Source organism: Anneissia japonica, unplaced genomic scaffold (genome assembly GCF_011630105.1).
Source record: "Anneissia japonica isolate Jap-2015-1 unplaced genomic scaffold, ASM1163010v1 scaffold9290_len831353_cov190, whole genome shotgun sequence".
In the NCBI taxonomy this organism is placed as follows: domain Eukaryota; kingdom Metazoa; phylum Echinodermata; class Crinoidea; order Comatulida; family Comatulidae; genus Anneissia; species Anneissia japonica.
Window position 1 is genome coordinate 730,352 of NW_022745682.1, and position 23,207 is coordinate 753,558.

The window sequence follows — 23,207 nt, forward strand, 5'->3', positions numbered from 1 at the left end:
TAATAAAGAAGGTCAAAGTTTATGGGAATGATTAATGTACAGCAGTGAGCACCATGTTCCCTCTCATGACCTAGAATTTATGAACATTACAATGTCAAACATACTGTACTTATGGTAAATATACTGTAGTGTTAGCTATATACAGTAGATCTATTAAGTTAGTCTGGGATTATTTTGACTATTGATGACTTTAGTGAAAGATCGATTACAGGAATTATAGTATGTATACTGTACAAACAGTACTGTAGTAGCACAATGTACAGTATTGATGTTAATAGGCCTGTCAGGAAAAATTTGTTCCAGGCCCAAAATCGGTCCGGTGTATATTTAGTAGTTATAGCCTGTATTGTTTAGCATTGTTCATATTTGTTTTTAATCGAATGATAGATAAATATCTCATCTCTCATACAATATTAGTGCAATACAGTCACCAAATTTTATGTTATTTTCGCTTTGCAAAAAAGTTATTAAATAAGTTAAACGATATGGTCTTAAATCGTGGTGGTCTGTCTTAAGTCTATTTTTTTACGTTGTTTTGTTTTGGTTGTATGCTTACTTAACACCGCGACGAAATACTGACCCCTTTGTTTTTATGTACTGTAATAGACCATCTATTGTATGATCTACTGTAGTAATACCCAGAAAATAATCTGGAACATTTAAAAATAATAAACCAGTGTTTCATTTTAGGTCCATGTGTTTTTCATTCTGCCGGACATTTTTTGGCCCGGACAAATTTTAGCGTGACAAGATAACATAAAAATTCAGTAAGTTAATGAGAGTTGCAATTGGCTACCTGTAACCATTGGTAGTACTGTAAGGGCCCCTGTGTTTTTCATTCCGCTGGACCTTTTTTGGCCTGAACAAATTTTGGCGTGACAGGATAACATAAAAATTCAGAAAGTTAATAAGAGTTGCAATTGGCTACCAGTAATCATTGGTAGTACTGTAAGGATGATGTAGTTTTTGCAGGGCTGTCAAAAGTTGTAAGTCCTAGGTCCGGGACTTGAGTATTTTAGGGCTGGGCTAGCAAAAAATACATTAAAACTAGACCAACATTTAATAGCTGATATACAGTATACTGTATAAGGGCTAGCAATTATTTTGTCAAACTAGACCTTGGTCCAGCAAAAAAAATTAATTTTTTACGGTTCTGTGTTGTTGACAATGATAATGAAGGTGATGACGATGATTACCATGATGCTGATGATTATGATCATGTTGATGTTGATGATGGGGATGATGAAGGTGCAATGACAAAAATGATACATTACAATGATGTTGAAGATGGAAATGATGATATTAATGGATGATGATGATAATAAAGATGGTGAATATTAATATGACAGAATATAAAAATGCTAATGACAACGTCAATAATGTATCTATATTAGTATTTGGTATTACTATATTTCGTTTTCTCTTCATATAGTAATGCACTGCTTCTACTGTAATTTTATTTCAAAGTCTTTACAAGCACACATCACAATTATCACCACTTAATGTCTTATTTTAAAACATCTTAAGCAATCAACTACATTTAACAGTCTTGTCTGATTATGTAGATCACATAAATTAAGAGTCTAGAAAGCAAACAAATCTGTTTAAATTGGACCTACTATATCAGTTGTTTCGCCATAACAAATCACTGATATCACAATGGATTTTGGTATAATAGCACCAATAATTGATTGATTGATTGACTGATTGGTACAGTATGTTGAATATTCACTTTTCATGAAAAAAAAAAAGTATTTTGGGATCACTGATTTCAGGTAATTATCATGTTAATCATAACTTATGTTAAAAACAAAACAGCTTATGACGAATTACAGAATAGTTTTCAACCTACAGTATGGCTAAAGGTTAAAATTACAATATTCTTTTTACAGAAATGTGGAATACACTACAGCAATACTTTCTATTAATGCAAATCTTAAGTTAATAATCAGAGATTATTGACCCAACGTAATGCATTTATTGTGTGTCATCAGAGAATTAACCACACAAATTCAAAGCAAAGATTTTTTTTTTCATTTGATTTTGTGTTGCATTGCAGGTATTACACATTTCTAAGAACGTGCAGATTAAATGCAGATAATTTATTAATCACAGTAGTCCCAGAAATACATATGGCAATGATAGTAAAGCATGAAATTCATAGCCTCCAATCTAAGGGTTAAGGGTTCACATGTTGGTGTGGTTAATCACCACTGTTGCCAACAAACCAGATAATACACTTGGCTCACCGTAAAATTTTTATTTTTATTATTTTTTTTAAACATTAACGTTAATCACATTAAAGGAGCCAGAGTATAGTTAATGTATGTAGAATAGAACTATTTTATTAATCTTACAGAGCTATCCTTGTGTAATGTAATATCAATATATTGGTATTTAGACAGACACAAACAAAGACATCACTTTATTCATCCAAAAATTTGGAAATTTAATATTCATTATGTCAAGTCCTCTCTACTCTTCTAATTAATATCGTACCCCAGTCATCGAATCACTTGGAACACTTGAACAGAGAAGAATATTTTACTATTTTGTATTTCAGATTTGTATTCAAACCAACAAGGTACAGTACCCACACTTACAGTTTACTTCAGGGTATAAAGAGAATGTGAATTAAGTGCACTGCCAAAGAACACTTAATTGACCAAATATCAGGCTAGAACCACAAATCATAATAATTGGATGCCTAGAGCCATACTACACCACGTATACCACGTACAGTATCAGGACTAGTTATGCTGAGCACAACATAGTTTCATTTCCAAGCGACAAGTGGATAGGAATAAATAAAATTGGATAGGAATGAATAAAATAGGGTAGAAATATATACTAGGTCATTTTAACAGAGTTCAGGTATGGAGTAATTTTAAATAATTGTATATCTGACGTATACAAAAGGCCACATATTTTTACGAGTTATGACAAAAAAAATAGAGTACAATTTCAATATATTCAAGTGTTTATGCGACGAGTATTAAGAAAAGTGGTTTTATATTTCAAAATTCTTTTTGATTAGAAATATTTTAATGCAACATCCTACTGTACTCTAGAATCCTTGTTTATAATACAAGTTGATACTATACACGTTGTCAAACTGTATGTGAGCTTGCCACCCACCACACTTGATTAAAAAAAGGTTTTTTTCTTGGCATGTTTTTTGTACCCCCATCTTGCCAATGGAATCATCTATAAAAAATATCTTTTTTTTTTTTTTTTTAAAGAAGCTTAACTGAAGTACAGTAGTAAACCAATATGATTTAGTTTACTGCTAGTTGATAGTATTCTTTAGTAAAGGATTTAATGGCAGAGGAGAGCTTGGGGGTATACTGTACTTTAAATAAGGGAGGGAGAGGGTAGGACAAAGATGTCCAGCAGTGTGGTCCAACAATCTACTGTCTGGAGGCCAGCAGGGTAAATAGGCCTCAAACAGGGTCCAGGGACAAAACCCTGGTGGGGGTACAGAGAGGTCTGGATTCCAAAAGAAACTGGACAGTGTCAAGTCAATTTTAAGATGATGATGTGAGACATTTAAAAATTTCCATATTAAAATATTATTAATAAAAAATATATAGTTTGGTCAGATGAGGGGTTTAGCCTGTCTAAAGAAGATTAAACCCCCTTACCCTACCATAAACAATCCTTGAGAAAAGTTTATGAGAAAATAATGGAGAAGTTTGTTGGCCCACTATTGTTTAGTAAGGCTTACTACTACTACTGTAGTAGGAAGTGATTTTAAAAAACTGGTGATCGGAAGGATTTAAACTGATGGTTATTCCAAAAGATTAACATATGTGCTTGGCTGCATGTCAACAGGGGCCAAATTATTTGTCTTTGAATTAGTTGCAGTGCATCTCCTAGTTGTAAAACAAAATTCATTTTTGCTTTTAAGATCCCAGGACATTTTGGTCAGAATGAAAAGAAACACTAATTAAACAGGTATTAGACATGAATAAAATATAAAATTATTTAAAGGATAACCAAAACAAAAACCTCAAAAGAACTTGAAATAAATTAAAAAAATAAATAAATAAGAAATAACAATATATTATAATTTTTAAAATACAAAGAGATACAGAAAAAATAAATCATGAATCAATAAATAATATATTTTGAAGTAATTAAATGTCTTACAGAGGTACACAAAATTACAAAAAAACACACAAAATCAACACACACACACACAGGAAAAAAGTTTTAAAAAATAGGCCAATAAGTAAAATATATTAATAAATATTAAATTAATAATAATTCACATAATCTATTCTCTGAATATAGCCAACCTCTTTTTACAATTATTATTTGGAAAGGTTCTGATCCTACATTACTGCATCTGACAAAATATGCCTAGTTACTATGGACATTATGACTTTCACTTTCAGACAAGTCTGGCATTCCTACCAACTTAGCTAAGTACTCAAGACATAACTTCCATAACTTAACCCCCACCATCACCAAATTGCACTAGGTCTAATGTAGACACACGTGTCTTCAGTACTTCAATTACATTTCACACTGTTGTTTTACAATTAGGAGAATGGGACTCAAGTGAGCGAGTTTGGTTAGAGATCGGTTGATTGGCTGATTAAGAAGATACTGTTCACTGCAATAACATCTGCTCTGATTCAGAGAGAGAGAGAGGGGGGGGGGAGAGGTACTGTATATGATATTTAATTTGAATTCAAACTTTACAAGACAATATTCTTTTATAGCATGCAACACATGACCAATATTGGAGTTCATAAAAGTTGTTACTGTAGATCATGAACCTCAATATATTTTAACATACGGTTACAACTACTGTATTATTACAAATTCAAATTGATGATATCTATGGTGTCATCTTGGTTGATGCTGATAATGGTACAGAGCTGATGATGCTACAGAGAACTAAGTTTAGATGGTAAACAATGACGACAATTATAACAGTGGTAATGATAATAATCAGGATTATGATGAATCTGGCATAGAAAAGGTACACAAAATTAGCATATTAAAATTGATCAACAATATTTTCAAATTTAATACTAAATAGAAAACCAGCTAACTATATTATAGTTGGTAAAACCATTCCCCTTTTAAAAATTGCCTGATCACTTTCTTATACTAATTGGCAAAACAGAACACAAGTTGGTAAGTATCTATGATGTGCCATTGGCATAGCTAGTGTGTGGTTCTACTTAAAAGAGACCCTAAAATAAATGTGTAACACATCTATCAATTTATTGCAAACACGGCTGTAAACTGCTGCGGTGACTTCGGCAAATACTGGTATTACTCTCAAGTTGATATAAACATAGAAATTTCCTAGACCATGCCTACAGTGTAGACTAAACCTTATCTTGTGATTATACGGCCCTGTATGCAATTTCTGAGTTGTGGTGCAAATCACAATGGAGATAGTTTATTTAACATGGTGAAAATCAAAGTTTAAATGTACAGTAGTAGGCTATTGTCCTGTAGAAAAATGAATACATTCTTTGAGCTGTAATTTTTTTTTTTTTAAATTACTGGTTAAGGTATTCACAAATTAAGATCGTCAGAGGGAGGGGAAAAAATAAAAATAAAATTGTTTTCTTATTTAGCAAATAGTCTTGCCAAAAACATCCAGACGGAGGAGAAAATAAAAATTAAATTTTATTAATGAATGTAAACAGTGTAGTAATAGGATGGTTAAATGGTTAAAATTAAATATAATTGCGAATAAATTTACACCTTTCTTAATATTGGAGATTTCAGTGCAGTGGTGGGGCGTAATAAAAATAAAGGAAAATATTATTTTTTTAAGGAGGAGGGTGCGCTAATTGGCCAAAAATAAAATTATATCTTTATTCAAAATTATAGTTATTAGCAGTAAAGGCGGGAGAATAACTCATAACTTGCAATGTCATTGTGCTGAATTGCTTATGGGCATGGTCCATGACTACCTAGCAGCCGTAAAGAGGCGCTTCGTGGTAGCTACATGTTAACATCATTCCACAACGACAGGGGCTGAAATGAACCATAATATCAGGGTAACCCCCTACTGTACTCTTCCGAAAGATGCAATGGGTTCTTTAAAGTGCACATGAGCCAGATGTATACACTGGACCTCCATTTTAAATCCTTATCCGAGAGAGACTTGGTTCTACCAACCAAACCATGGGCGAGGAGAGGCTTGAACCAGCGCTGATGTTAAGGCTGTAGCTAGCGGCGCCCCGACTTACCGCTAGGCCACTCGACTCGCAAGGCGGATGGCGGGTTTCGCTATAACAAGGTATAAAAAATCTTGCCTTAGTGTCGTTTCCTAATATGAGGCACATATTTACATTCAAAGTTTTGGAGTGGGCTTATAGTACAGTTGATGAAGTTTTAATTAAAAGTTACACAAACAGCCAATAGTTTTAAGTGCAAATAATATGAAGTCACTCCCAAAATTGACAAGGCCATTTTATTCTACGTTTCACTTTTATTTAAGCATCACCAGCCAACTGTTTAGTTAAAATTTATGAAACTTGACATAATCAACAATGACATTACAGTAAAGTCATTAAACATAACTACCAATACTGAAGATACTGTAGGCCCCTACTTCAGTCAGTCATCACTTTGTTGAAATAAATTGATCTTCGGGGATGAATAAATTTGTAATAAAAGTTCATAATTTAAATTGTCGCTAACAATTTTTAGCATTACAATATAACTTATGTACAGTATCTCTACATTGCTGAGGCAGATGTAATTGACCGTAGTATATTAGTTACATTTTTCTGTCATGCTGAGCTACAGTAAAAATGTCTTGTTTTGTTAAATGCAGCACTGCATAAAAATATTAATTTCAAAACAAGTTAATTGTTTTGAAACATCAAGTCAATTATAATTGCTTCGAAGCAGCCAATTCATATTCTTGACAGCAATTTGACCTCTGAAAGGTCATTGTTTGTCAAAAAACAAGGGCCTAAGACGAATGAAAAGTGGAGTTTCCTTCTTTCGTTCTGCCGGGTAAAACCAATTACTTTAGGCGACGTTTGTAGACTAACCAACACGTACCAACGTCCGCATGTCGCGCTAGCCTTATCCTACTCTAGGCCTAGACTAGCTAGGATGGTATAGGCCTAGCCTTGAAGGGACAAAGGTCCCAATGAAAAACAACGTCGCTCCTTGATAGCTAACATTGTCTATTTAACATCACAATAATTCATTATTAGACCTATAGTTGTTTTTTGAATTGTACTCCACAAATCTCAGCCAATACCTCACACAACTCGAGTAACGTCTCGTATCTACAGTATTGTCGTGACGTCATGGCTCGCTGGCTCACACTTGCGATGTCTCGCACTTGTGATCAAATAACACGCTGGCTCGCACTTTGGCAATACTCTTTGGCAGTCAACTCGCCCCTAGAAAACCTGCCTTTAGAAACTTGCCCCATAAAAAAATGTACACTTCCTAGACCATGCAGTCTTCAAAATAAAAATTGTAACCTTTGGTAATCAACTACATTTTCCACATACATAGAAATTTTTGAAACTTTATTTAAAAAAACCTAAACCATAATTCACCACTATAGACACCTGTCTCTTATACACATCTAGATGTGTAATGAGAAGTGTTCTAATATAGACAATGGGTCGTGTCTCATATTATTTTTTATATTTTTATTATTCATTATTTTCACTTGACTCGCATAAATAATTTTGTTCGAGGAACATTTATATGCAGTTGTACTTCGCAGCACTTCACTTGCAATTGCAATTTCTAGTTATTATTAGTTATTATAAAGGTTAGGTGTGAACTTGCTAGAACTTGGAAGAACTACACTGTAATTCAATCAGTTTAAATCTATGGTATTCTACAAGTTTTCGTTCCAAAAATATTACACGGTAGTGTATGCTGTCAGTTTGAGTCTCTTGGGACCATGACATGCGTGGAATGATGCAATACCATCATAAATAATGAAATAGGCATATCAGTAGATATTCCCAAATTTTCAAAAGGTAGGCCTACTTGTACACTGCGTTACTGTATATTCTCGAGTATAAAACAAGGCTTAAAATAGCAAATTATATGCTTACAACACATCTTTTACTTTTAAATCATGTTCATCTTTAAATGTGTGGATCGTCCGTGACTGACATGTACAGTAAATTTACTACTGAAATTAAGATACTTGCTTCAACTGTTAGAATAAATAAACATAATTTTCAATTTTGATGAACATTTACAAGCCCATAAAATGTTATTATATGGAAAATTAGCCCTACTGTACATTTGGTTCCATTTTAAGCCAGCTATAGTAGATGCAGTATCAAGACCATAGAAAGCAGCATAAATAACAAATAATTCCGACAGTGAAATGGGTTTGGGGGGGGGGGTCATCTTACTGTACACGCCCGACATACAAAATTCTTCCAAAAATCTCAAAATGGTGGATGGGGCAGGGGGTGTTGCCTTGCAAATCACCTTATATACGCAAGAATATACAATATTCAACGAGAGGGTATGTAATTATATGACATGTAATGAACTATTCTGATAAGTCCCGCCCTTCGGATGTTGTGGCTAGGTCCCACAAAACGACAGCGTATACGTATGAAAATGTGTGCGTTTGTGGGATAACATGTGTTTGTGGAACAAGTGTATATACCTAGCCTTGTTCTGTAGTCAGTTGTTTAGTTTGAGCAAAAAGCTGAGTTCCATTGAAAGGAGAGCAATTTAATGAAATAGTCAAACCAGTATTAAACTCCAGAAAAAATCAAGGTACAGTAGCTTTGGCATCTAATAGGAAAGTGTTATTTTTTTTTAGTTTACTTTAATACAATTTGGTTTCTTTAAAAGATAGTTGTTCTATGGCTGCTGAAGTTGAACACAGAAATATTTTGACATGTAATATTTTTACAGTATTCACTCGTTTCAAAAATACATTGTTCTTATTAATATTCTAAGTCCCATAAAATGCCTGGAAACCACAGTAAACTTGATTTTTATATTTTTTATATTCTAAAATACACAATATGGATCATAAAACTGAAGTGCAATGAAAAGGTATAAATGTGGAATGCGTTCTCAATTATAACATGTGTACTAGTGTGACTAATAATAAAACTTGCACAAGGAAGACAAAATTCATTACAATACACTTGCCATTCATTGTCTCTTAGACAACCAAAGCATGGATGGATCAGTCAACCAGAAAGGTTATTCAACAGTTGACCAAAATGAACACAACCTTCAACTTCAAGATTTGCTAGTCATCCTACTGCATTATTATAATTACCCTATGCAATACAGTCTTCTGATGAAATGTTTGTGTTGTTTTTTCTTTGCAGCTATTGCTATTGTTACCCCAGTCTTAAATTCCTAATTCTGATTGGATGTCACTGTCCTATTCTGATCAAAGCAACAACATCCAATCAGGATTAATATATAGCCACTGCCTATATTTTAACAAATTAGCCTAGAAGGTTTAATTGAATTCTAAGCTTCAGTGCTGACCAAAACTCTCACTGTGTATTTTGATTGATAACATTTTACAGTAACTACAGGGCCAAAAACCCCTGTATAGACCTATCAATCTATTCCAAAATTCGTAAGATCTCAATTATGTTTGAGTTTACAAAGTCTGATCAAGTCTTAATGCATATATGCAAACACAGACTTATTATTACTGTAATATGCAACAAAGAATCAAAATAACATTTCTATTGCTAGCAACCTCACATAAATACATAGTATAAATCTAAATCATAAAAGTTACACATCAAATTTGAAAAGTATACAGTAGTGTGCTTGCGTAAAAAACGTGAAAGTACACATACTATAAATAGAGGTGGTGCAGTACATTGGAAATTAAGCGAGTACCTGATGCAGTAACACAAAGGCTATTCATGATAATTCATCCCTCAAAATTAGGAAAAAAGTATGTCGGCAAAGGAAATTGCAGGCGCTTTAAAATTGACACCGGTAATAGAACGTCTGCATTTTAAAAAAGTTTTTAGTTTCTGCTACAGCCCTGAAATCAACCCATACTAACTGTTGTAGCAGCAGTGATGGATGTCTTTTCAAGTCACCCAATCAAGCTGGAGAGCCTACCCTACATAATAATGTTCAAGATCACAACTACAGTAATTGATAAAATGTTGAACAATGTTTTAAAATGTTATGATGATGAATAAAAATTAAATGAAACTAACTACAAAAATAAAATACTCTACCTGTTTTTACATTTATTATATTCCCGACTTGACTACCGTACGCTCGAGTAAACACTACAGTACTTGACCCTACATATTTGGACATCGTTTTAATAGACCGATTCGGTGATGGGTGTCAGCGTCAAGTGACTTAACTTGGGTGTTGGATGTAAACAATTATGGACTGGCACAGCAGTATTTACTTGGAGATTGCTATTGCAGCCGTCCTTTGTTATTGCTGTAAAGATCATTGTATTTCCCAGCGAACTATACCAAATTGATTGGAAATTGTACTTGAGAATTTTCCCTTTAGGTTTTGCTAATTTGCTTAAAAAGATAATGGCCACAAACATTGAGATTTTTCGACAAATGTTAGGCCTAGGCCTCCTACTCGTCTACGGCCTGTTCAGGTATGCATGAGGGTCTTCGCCCCACAAACTATGCTACGATCTTAAGGCTAGCAAAGGTTCACTAAGAATCACTTAAATTTCAAAGCATACAATGCTAGGAGAACTCTAGAAAAAGTAAATAAAAACTACTCTGAACAATTATATAGACATTCCTTGACATTTCTCACGTTAATAGTGGAGGGTTGCATTAGCTTTTCCTATACTTACCGCACTGTACTGTAATGTTTACCATGGTACAGTATACACACGTTATGTCACGTGACTGGATGTAAACAAACATCGCCGAATTGGATTATTGGAAATTCAATGGTTTGATTCATCGTACAGTACAGTAAGTTTGGACTCTTCAATAAAACACCAATCCAGTTTGATTTTATTCATATTTTACTCATAAATAACACAATATAAAAGACATTAAATAACTTGCTTTCAAGGTTGACTAGCGTAGGCCTGGGTTAGCTTGGGCTAGGCCTAGAAGCTTTACGTCACAAGATTTTTTTGTCGGCTTTGGGGCGGCTAGACGCTGTCGTTTATATTATCATGCCGAATGCAGACGTTAATTTTGAGGGCAAATGATTAAGATTGGCCTTATCTGCATTTACAGTTCTAAAATCTCACACATGTACTGTAATACTGCCACAACTATTTGAGCATTTTTCAGGTTTAATGGTATCCTTAGTATCTGTATTCTTAAATTTATATAAAGTTTGGTCTGGCAAATATTCATAAAATTTCCCGCAAGAATATTATTGAACAATTCAATTTAATTTGAAGAATTCATACACGTTGACAGCTGTCACACATGTGCTGTCCAGTGCATTTTCCCCCGTTGAGCAGGCCTGCATCCAAGTCACCCGATGCCACGATGAGGTCGTCAGACAAAAAATAATAAATAAACCTATCCACATATTTGTTCTTCAATTCAGTGGTAATTGTGGTCTAGAAAGTAAATGCAAAACATAATATGGGCCTAGGCCTAGGTAGGGCCTATACTAAAAACTCTCTCCGTGAACCCTACCAGGGTTTTTTTATTCCGGGGCCCTGACCGAGGCCCTGACCGCCACTTGGTTCGGACCTCCTGTCAGGCACGTAGACCCCCGCCCCCACCAATCCTGCCTAGCCTACATAGGCCTAGGCTACTACAACAAATACTACTACTAGCCTAGGCCTACTACTAGCTAGGCCTACTGCTGTACTTACTTCAATGTGAGAATATTGTCGAAAAGATCTATGATGGATTCTTGGCTGTTTGTTCTTGATGCCATACGGGATCCGGGAAGCGAACCATGCCTCGACTGAGGTCTGGAGCATGGCCGAGAGCTTGAGGCTGACCGAGGTGATTCGTGCGACTGATAGAAACCATCAGCTGAGCTGCGCTTACCAGATAATGAATATTTCCCGGGCTTAGCAGAAGTTCCCGGGTCCAAATCAAAAAGTCCATTCGAACTCCCAGGCGACTCCATCGTATTATGGTCGCATCTATCTAGTCCTGTCATACTACTTGATTCACTTTTGCCCCTGGATGTCATTTACTGGTTAAAAAAACAGTATTTTTCGTCAAAGAATTATATCAAACATGTGGAAAGACCTTACGCCTTTTCGGTGCTCCGCCATTATGTTTCGTGGTTGGACGATACGATTATGAACCTTGGGAAAATGTCTGCAGATTTTAGAAGATACATTTAATAAGTATTTAACCAATAAATCTTATAACACAGCCGTGTGTAGTTTATGAAAATATTTAGGTTATAAAAAGTAAAACAAGCCATTATAAATAATTAATAATTCTGATACATGCAACGAAGGTTCGAACACCTTTTAGAAAGTGTACTGATCCGGGAAAGATTTGCGGTGAACGTTGGTGGCAGCCTGTCTATTTATTATTTTGTCAGTTTGAAATATCATCATGATCAATCAAAAAAATTTCACCAATTTTCTATAATTGAAAACCTCACTTTTCAAAGCAAGTGGATATAACAACAGGCCCGTAACTAGGATATTTTTGTGGGGGTTCAAATTTGGAAGATGTCTTTTGAAGATGTTAACGACCAACCAATTGCGCTGACCACATAATAAGAGTTCCATCTTGAAACTTGTATTAAAAGTTGCTACTAGCTGTCTATAAAGATTATTTGAACAGGATTGTTTTTTTGTTTGTTTTTTTTTTTTAAGTTTAAGCAATCTTCTTTCGAGATTTTTTTTTCTTTTCAAAGCGAGTGGATATAACAACAGGCCCGTAACTAGGATTTTTTTGTGGGGGTTCAAATTTGGAAAAAGTGGAGCCTTTTGAAGATAAACGACCAACAAATTGCACTGACCACATAATAAGAGTTCCATCTTGAAACTTGTATTAAAAGTTACTACTAGCTGTCTATAAAGATTATTTGAACAGGATTGTTTTTTTGTTTGTTTTTCTGTCTCTTATACACATCTAGATGTGTATAAGAGACAGTTCTAGTCCTGCTACAGACCTACGGCTTCAAGCATAGATGACAGATGAGCGATTGTAAATAGGCCTATGCGACTGGTTAAGTTTCCATACATCGCTACTCCTCCATCGCTGGGATGTCGGATAAAAAAAATATATCTTAAATGCATCTGTACGTCATTGGATTATAGTGGCAAACGCTTGTGCAACACGGGTACCACAAATAGAATAATAATAGCAGTGCTCGAATATAATCATAATGTTATTAGTTGATTAAAAAAAAAAAGTGTAGCGGGATTCGAACCTGCAGCCTCTCGTTATTAAGGTGAGTATCATACCGTTAGGCCATACTGACCGATGTGTAAATTTAACCGAGGCACCGTCATTTATAAAACAGACTTATGGTTAAGTAGCCTATTGGTCGCATTGGCGGCCGCCAGTTAGACTGTTAGACATCGCTTACAACCTACCCCTGAATGAATATAGAGCTGTCCTGAGTACCGTAGGCCTGATGAAAACCAATTCAATTATTGTAGGCTTATTGTGCATTGTATCGAGAAAGCACATACTGTACTGTGTAACAGGGCCGGTCGCTGGTGCAGTTTTACGCAGTGTTAATTAAGTGTTATTGCACACTCGAGGTTTTCCCATTAAATCTGTCAACATCACATATAGCAAGAAGCATTGTAACAAAGGAGGCACAGTAATACGATACCATAGCGAATTTTCTTTATGATAATACTCAAAAACACAACTGCTACTATGACAAAATAAAACCTTGTACACTTTGTGCTGAAACCTTGCGTTATAATCTTCTTCAAGCAGTATTAACGTTGGCGCAGATATTCTCGTCTTACTGGTAAGAACATTTCTCTGTTTTCTCTATCTTTTAGGCTAATATATAATTATTTATTACTACTCCAAGTAATCTTCTTGAGACAAAATAAAACAATAGGACTAACATTTTAAAGATTTGTTACGTAGGGTCACTAGATTTTGTTTTCCCAGGGCTAATTTTCATTAATTTAACGCTGCCCATTATCATATTTTTAATGTTTTCTCATGGGTTGTGAACTACCTTATATAGATTCGATTGTTCTTTCCCTTTTCATATTTCATTAATTTTTCACTTTAACACAGCTTGTAAATTGTCTCGATGGAATGTGATGTTTAACTCTTGTAGGCCTATATACTGTCAGTAATTTTGATTCTTTTGTATTTTATTTGTATCTACTTTTTAGATGTTCTTTCATATCACCTCATATACATCCCCTTTAATACAGTAGTTCGTTTTGTTTATGCATATCTCTCAGTAGTGGCGCCAGGATTTGCCAAACGAGGGGGGGGGGGGTCCGAGATGAGGGGCAGAAGCTCCCCAACAATATGGCAATTTAAGGGTGTCAAAGGCTTATTTAATCGGTTTTGGGGTCTACTAAAATGTAGTAAATACAAATACATTTTTTTTTCTCTTTATTTATTTATTTTATTTATTCTTTTTATTTCTATCTTCTATTTCTTTTGTTTTATGAACTGAAATACGGTACGCCACGGCACTTCAAGGTAGTATTCACAACTGGATATGTCAAGTTTTTACCATAGATACTGTAAACCGTAACATTTAATATGAAACCACAGAGATAAGCTGGTGGTGTCCATTATCTGTGCATAACGTCAAGGGTGAATTTGGCCCATTGCGGATCAAACTATCTAACACGAGAGGGTAGGAGGAGAACAATCTCTATGGCCTTGGTTCTCAATTTATTTTAAGGGCCAAAATATTTTCAAAGTTGATCTCACGGACCTATACTAAGATAATCTCCAAGTTTCATACAAATTGTTAGCTAGCACTTTGTGGACCTAAGGTAAAATTACCTTATTATGCTGTGGTTGAAGCCCCCTGTTGGCCGCACAGTCGACCTTTGAAGTTTTCTGGCAATTGCAAGTTCTATCTATTTTTTTTAATTGTACTACAGCACAGACACTAAATTCATTACAATTATTGTACCATAAGATTGATATCCCATTGTTCAAGGTAAAACAAATGGAGATATAAATAAAATTATAATTTATCTGGAGGTTTCCTCGGCATGGTGGGGCTGAGGTGGTATAGATCCTCCATCGTGAAAGAACCTTCCCGCACCCCCTCTATATATAAATTCCTTGATCCGCCACTGCTAATATTTTCAACGAAAATTTAAAAAATTTTTTTTTAAATATTTTTCAACGGTAGGGGAGGAGCGATATTCCGGAATCTCTGAAGGGGGTCCAGAGGACAACCCCCCCCCCCCCACCACCCAGAAGTTCTAACAACTATAGTGAATTTGAATGCTTAAAGCCTGTAAACGATTTTACAGCCTCATATCCTGTACCGTATAAGTTACATATAATTCCCCCCCCCCCACCTAACGAATGTGTTGAGTTTTCCTTCGAGTTTTCCTGCCTTTGGCCCGGCACCACCGCTTCATTTCAATTCTTGCGAGTTTATTTGGAGGCTACTTAATAAAACCGTCAACGGTTTTAAGAGTGAAACCTATTATTCGTGAATATTCTATTTAAATTTCCATTCATTTTGTTGTGGTTAGGCCCGGCATTTGCATCGCGACCAAGGAGAGTCGCCAAGATAATTTTGCATGGTCTTCTTTCTTGTGCAGTTGTAATTGTGTGCGTAGTATGATCGTTTCCTGAATTGGGCAATTTTTTCCCAAAAAGTAAAACCATGGGAGTATTATAGAGTACATTATTATAGTATTCTATAACACTAGTCCATGGTACATAATACTGTAGATAGTCCTACTTTTCTTTTATCATATTGACCTTGATTCTTATGTTTGCTTCTCATGGATGACCTCCACGTTTAGGCCTATGCCAAATATAGTTATCTGCTCAGGGTACAGTATAATATACTGTATATATATATAATTTGAGCTGTTTATATTATAAACAGCTCAATTTTTTTTTTGGCGCAGGCAATTGGGTAAGACCAGGCCCCGACGAATTCTGCTTTTTCACCCCAACAGGGGGGGGGGGGGAGCTGCCACCCCTGGGCATACTGTAACAAAAACACAGAAATTTTTTTTATCAGCCATACGAAGTTGTTCAACTTAATAGTTTGGCACAAAATCGGTATTTCTGTGTAAGTTCACCCATCCTATATACACCAAATACCATGGCTTTAAAGCCTAAAACTACTTCGCCTGTAAAATCTCAGGTCTACTCATAATAACAACAAGACTATGGTAAAGTTTTAATTTTTAATCTGCTATGTCATATTTCTGAACTAAGACTACCATTCTTTTGGCGTTTGGCGATTGGTTGGTAAAGGATTTAATTCTAGATCTGAGTAGGGTCACCCCTCTTCACATTGGCAAAGTGTTTTATTTTGACTTTCACTGTATTGAAAAAATATATGTTTCTTTAAATATATTTTTAGGTCTACTTATAGGTCTACTTAGTGCGTCCGAAAAGTGCGTATAAAAAAAGAACAAAATAAAGAACATTTTGGGCCTCAAATCGGCAAAAAATAAGAACACTGAGTCTGAAAAAAATTTTACTGGTTCATTTATACAAAAAAAAAATTGGGTCAGAATAGCATCTCCATGGTTTTTGTCAAAATGTTCAATAATAACAGGAAAGAATATTATCTTGGCATATCATCTTCCATAAAGGATGATTATCACCCACTTAACAGCAATAGGCCTACGCAAGGAAATAATACTTGTGACGTAATAATGTTTACTGAGATTTAAGGAGTTCATTGTGGTTCAAGTGAATGATGTAGGCTATGTCCACTTTGCCTCAGCTTACGCCTATTTTTCTAGAATTTAATACAGAAAATTTGAATAATACGAGAAAAGCCTTATGATTAATTTAAGAATACGGGGGGGGGGGGTGTAGGATTGATTGATTAATTGATTGACGCCTTCTTAAAATTGAAAATAGACCAGCTAGGCCTGAAAATATTTTCACAAGAGCGCTGTTACATGTACGGATTGGAGTGTTATTAGATCGTAGGCCTATCGGTAGGAAAGATCGAATTAAGAAGGTACATAATTTTTCACAGAATTTTAACCTAAAAAATCTCCAAGGCATGAAAAAGACCTGAGAGCAGGAACGATCAGTTTTTTTTTTAATATGGCTTGGCCTAAGTGATTTTGCTGAGAATGGTCGTACTCAGCTACGATTACTAGCATTACAATCAGGAAACTAATACTCATCCACCATTTGTATTCATTAAGTTTGGAGTAATAACTCTCCGGAGAATTACCAAAAAAGCATTTGAACGGTTATGAATACATGCACTTTTATTAAAGGTCATTTAACCATACTCAAGGCTTTGTTAACTGTATTATTATTGCTTCATAAATATTATATTGCAGGTCAGGCACCACCGTTTATCCATGTTGTTAAAGGTACATAAAACAAATTACTGTGTATAGGTTTGCCTATTTTAGATTAAAGATTTGTTTATGGTGATTTAATGAGAGAAAAATACATTCTGTAAAATAGATTAACAAATAAAGTAAAACAAATCAACAAATAAATAAAATTTAAAAAAATCATAAATACAGTATTAATAAACGGCATTTAACATTTTAAGCATAAAAAAATATTTTACATACATTCTACAAAGACAGTAGGCAAAACTAAGTGTGTACAATCGAGGTGTTAGATGATTTGAAATAAATAATAAGAGTGAGTTGATTATAACTATTAAAATTGTAATAATCATTAGGCCATGTAAAAAAGGCTGGTGATCGTCCCCTCCCTACTTAAAAAAATCACCCGACCAAATTGTTTATTTATTCATTTTTTCCCCGCCAAAACTCACGAAAATATCGTATTACGTCCATAGGCCTAATGCAAATTCGGCTGGGCTTAGGCTTTTTTTTGGTGTAATTATTTTGTCTTTCAATTGTTTGTTCGTATAAATTCCACCTGATCGAACGCTACACTGGAAGATCCAGCAAAGACAGCCCTATTTACCATAAGGCCTTCACTAAATGTGGGGTTTGAAGACTTGGCATGTATCAATGGGATGGTTTCATTAATGATTAAAAAAATAAAAAAAATAAAAAAATCTCTCCCGCCGACTTTTAATTAAAATAGGACTATCATCAACTTTTTTGTTTTACATGGCCTTATTGCTAATTAATTAGCTGTGGAGGGATCCATTGTATAGTCTAATGGAGTAGAATAAAATAGCAAGGGACTAGTATCTTATTTGCATTTGTGACAAAGTCACAGTTATAAAAAATCGTGGATAGAGAATATTGATATTGTCTTGCATTATAAATTTTTCCTTTTCCAATATTTTATTTTCATATATGCCTACTCGTTAAATTTGTGACAATTTGTCTGATTTCGTCGTTAAATAAAATTTTACCTTGTTCAGCGAAAATGTTCATAAGGCTTATGAACGTCTATTAGTCTTTTTCCACAAAAGAAAATGTCGCCCTCATTTTTTGATGGAGTGAAACATCGGCATTAATTTCATATCCATGCCCTTATTACATTATTATTATTATTATTATTATTATTATTATTATTATTATTATTATTATTATTATTATTATTATTATTATTATTATTATTATTATTAAAATTGTTTTTGATTGTTGTTGTTGTTGTTGTTGTTATTATTATAGTTCCATTATTTTTGTGCATAAATATTTATTTATACTGTAATATACTTCCTCAGATACACTGTCAAATCATAGAGAATCGTTACGAAAATTGAGAAATCATAAAATCTACATACATTAATGGACGGTTACTCTCATCAACTCTCAAACGTGACGGAGAGCTGAAAATAAAATATATTAATTAATTATAGTAATAATATTAAGTGTTCCATAATGTAATCTAGTAACATGATCAGTCTCATGTATGCTAGCGCCCAATTTGCATCATTCCCGTGCTGATACAATGCATTTGCTACATAATGTTATGTGAACCTTCCATTGCTACGCGGTCAAGAGAATCTTCTCGACACAGTAACGGTTTTCCAGCGAAATAACAAGTACGAGCGGCTTGTACAACACAGGGGATTGGACAGAACATTGAGATGGAGTGAAATAGGCTAAACAGTCGTATATCATGGCCTCCCAGCCTTGTCATTATGGTCGGATAATGTGTCATACCATTCATTAAACATTTAAGGATGTGATAACACAAAACACGAAGGACTCGGTTACATTCGAAAACACGGGTATGTGAATTCTGAAATTGAAAGTGAAGGAAGGCAACGCCGTCAACTATATCTTATCATGATCTTATGGAGCATGGAGGCATGTAAAAAATGTACGCCTTATTCGAATGTTTTCATTTATGAAATAGTACGAACAATTTATTTTATTAAGACCTAAAATATTAGGTGTAGGCCTACAGTGAGTGTTTCGCTTGTGACTTTGGCTACTCGTGGACACACGACGCAAATGAGAAAAACAGTACATCCTCTATCTACAATTCTCTAAGAAGTGTGTGATGACCATTTTACTGTTTTTGCAGGCGAGTGTAATTGGTATAGTTAAATTTCACAATTTATGACATTGGGAGTAAGTGAAAACCAATTTTTCTGCTTGAAAGGAAAAACCGCTAATTTGTCATGGTTGAAGGCACGCGATGTAAGTGTTTCTCGAGATAATACATATATAGGCTATATAAAAAGTCAATTTTATTAAAATGCAGTGAAGCAGAACGTAAAAATCCTTGTATAGACACGATGACCCGCAAATTTCATTTGTCATATGTTCATGAAAGTTGTCAATGCCGCAACACCGGAGATTCTATCTTTAGCGCTTCCGTAGTATCTTTGTATCTCGCGTGTGTATGTGTATTGGTTGTACTGGTTGTACAAGTTTCACAACTGCAGGCCTGTATCGCTTAAAAAGTCGTTGCGTTTGATCGCGTTTTCAGTGGAGTATATGTTTTCTTTCTCTCTCTCTTTTTTTTGTGGTCAAGGAAATTCTGTGTATTGATGTACTGATTGGATATACAAGGCATTAACTTGTACGTCGTGAGGAGGTAAATAAGAAAACAGTTATTTAATAAACATAAATATTCTAGGATGTTAATTCGCTTCTAATCTCAACCTACAAGAGGGAGTTGCTCTACTTAATATTACGAAGACGAACATCGGCTTGTAAGTACTCTATTGAGATTAATGACCGGCTTCCTCAGTGCTTGTTTTAATTCAATGAAGTGGTGCGTGTAAGGCTTTTCTGACCTGTGTTTTATAAAAAGCTAAATTGTATGATAAAGTAATAATTATAGTTTTTATTTTTCACTTTATCGAGCAGTACCATATTTTTTTTTTCCAAAAAGAAAGCTGATCATAATCTGTGCCATTTCTCCGGGAAAGATCAATCAGAATATATCTGGGTACCCCTGTTTGTGGCCATGCTTCTGAAAAAAAAAGCCAAATAGGCCGAATAGAGATAGGCCTTAACTCCATTAAACTAAGATATCTCTAATTAAAACTAAGATATCATTATTAACGATTATATGGCAAATCGGCTCGCCGTAATGACCATAACCCGGCATGTAGGCATAATAGACCTATCCACATTGTGGTGATAAACTTTTTATTTACAATATAGAAAAAGAGATTCTCTTTTGTATTTGTATGGCATTAATTTCATTACAAAAAAAGTGGGATGCTTTATGTTGTGTGATGAACATTATAGCCTTTTTGAAACACGCGTCAATGTTTTTTTTTTTAATTATAAGGATTACTTAACACACTCGGACGATTCATACTTTTACTTGAATGAACGTTCCTTTGTTTTCCTTTGTGATTAAGTTGATTGTAACGATTAGGCCTATCAATAATTTTATTTAAAACCGTTGCCTTCGTTGCATTATTTAAATTTGTATTATTTTTTTAGTGGTTAGAGTTGCTTTTTAAATTTGTTCCACTCTTCTGGTGCTCATTCAAGGCTGCAAGTTTTCATGGAGTTGTCGACTATATAAAGTTATTGGCTCATAATATCCAAATTTGTATATTTAATATAAATCAGTTGTATTAAGCCAACTAAACAAAAAAAAAATGTATTGCATCGTCCATATTTTCTGGGAGGCAGCCGTCTACTTTTTGACCTCGTCAAAAACCTTCTGAGCAAAAATATACTTTATTTCACCTTGTTCCACCACAGAAAATCAACATATTCGAGCCTCATCCTCCTAAAATATTCTTGGGCGGGAACTCGGTATTTTGGATTTATTATAGCTCGACGCGATTCGATAGTAGGTGTATGTGCAATTTAATTTAAATGGGATCGTATTGCAATTGCTTAAATGGCATTCAGGAAGTTAAAACCGGGAGAATCACCATCGTGCCCAACGCATCCCTTTACATCCGTCCCTGTATCGATTCGACTATGTAAGATTCGAGGGAGATATTGTGATAGGAATAAACTACCTATACCTACGTTGGAGAGTTTATACAGCACGCAAGAGTTTACACATGACCTACTGTATGCAACGTGCCTTCAGGGTTCTATTCACGTATTTCTTTAAATGATTAAACAGCGAAATATAAACGAGGAAATACATCAAACAGTTTTATTTTTGTTGTGGGTGTTATCCATCTCAAGGTGGGTATATTGTCGTATTTGGAAACCTCATTTTGACAGTGGACATAATAATAAAGTTGTCATAAACATCGATTTACCAAATCCAGTTCTGCATCATACGTGATTGATAATTTTTGTTAAAATTATATTATTATGATATTACTCTATTCACGGATAAGCACATAACTCTACGGTACGATACCAGCAAAGTTTATCTCCATGGTAACGAGCAGACCTACGATTGTTTTACATAGATTCAGTACAGTAAACAGCCCATAAACATTTTAAGGCGTTGTTTGAGAACCGGTAAAAATTGTAAGTATCTCAACTTATTCCTCCATAAGCCTGTGAACAATAAGAACGGAAGCGATATCCACGGTTGAAGGCCTTTTTCTAAACCTAAACATACAGTCAAACTTACACCAGGGAAGGTGTGAGTAATTACGGGAAAGACCTAAAGCTTCCGTTGGAGATGAAAGTGAAGGTGTTGTTCTTTTACCCAAGTGCACATAATACAATTGTAAAGACAAAACAAGCTAAGTTTTCTATAGATATAACATCTTGCAAAGTCGTCCTCTGGATTGTAAGTAAAGATGATAATTTTCTTATTAATTCTGACAGCAGTGTCGTACATTGGCATATTTATGGGGGGGGGTGAGCGGGGGCGCACGCACCTTCAAACATTACACGCGCCCCCAACAAATTACGGTCAAGTAGTTAAACGTCACCTAAATCGCCTTGAAGCGCTCCCTCGACTGACATCGAGCATCTCCCACTTTACCTCCGCATACTACCCCCCACCCCACCCACCATCAGCACCCCCTCATTTCAAGACTCCTAAATACGCCACTGATGTATTAAGGGGACCCTCCTATAATGGGGACACTCTTTCTTCCACGAAACGGACGAAGGTACAGTATATATTTTAACACTACAACCTACGGGCCTACGGGACGCTCCCTTTCCCCCAGTTACTAAATATTGAAAAATCTGTATCTCATTAACAGTTTCCGAGTTTTTGTTCAAACATCACTTTTTGCCTTAGAAAAAGTTGTACAACATATTAATCTAAAAACCGAAAGGTCCACTGATTAATCTCAGATAAGATAGTATAATTAATACACACCCCAAGTATCGAAATGCTCGCCATCGTGTCGGGATTCAATATTTGGACATTAATTATGTCATCATCATGAATTATGTCAATTTGTTTTCAACTCCTGAGCCTGGCAACCGTAAAGGGCTATAATAGTAGTTTTTGTTTTGACGCCTTTCTATTTTCTGTGGTATCGACTGCTCATTTGTCTCTTTTCAAAACTGATTGCTCATTGGATTTCAACGTAGGCCTGAACATGGGAGGACCCACTCATGTATTTAGTTATGCTAAGCTCCCCTGTTTAAATTATGTTAAAAAAACAATATAATATAATACTCTGAGTATTAAATTTCAAATGTACAAACACGACATTGAGTTCTTCCGCTTTTAGTCTTCTTATTACATTATACTTATCCGAACGAAGGTCAAATTTCCTTTCTAATTATTAACAACAGCCTGTAACCCTTTGTTATGATATATCATCTTAAGCTTATTATACTAAACATTAAG

At 34.8% G+C, this 23,207-nt stretch overlaps 1 protein-coding gene across 1 annotated transcript in view; it reads right to left on the reverse strand.

Moving 5' to 3' along the window:
• Positions 1–12,492, reverse strand: part of LOC117120007 (carbohydrate-responsive element-binding protein-like) — a 39,759-nt gene extending 27,267 nt beyond the window's left edge. Inside the window, exon 1 of the mRNA XM_033264993.1 lies at positions 11,801–12,492. Coding sequence (XP_033120884.1) covers positions 11,801–12,129 — 329 coding nt within the window. The 5' untranslated portion in view covers positions 12,130–12,492. The remainder of the gene's footprint in view (positions 1–11,800) is intronic.
• Positions 12,493–23,207: the final 10,715 nt, after the last annotated feature.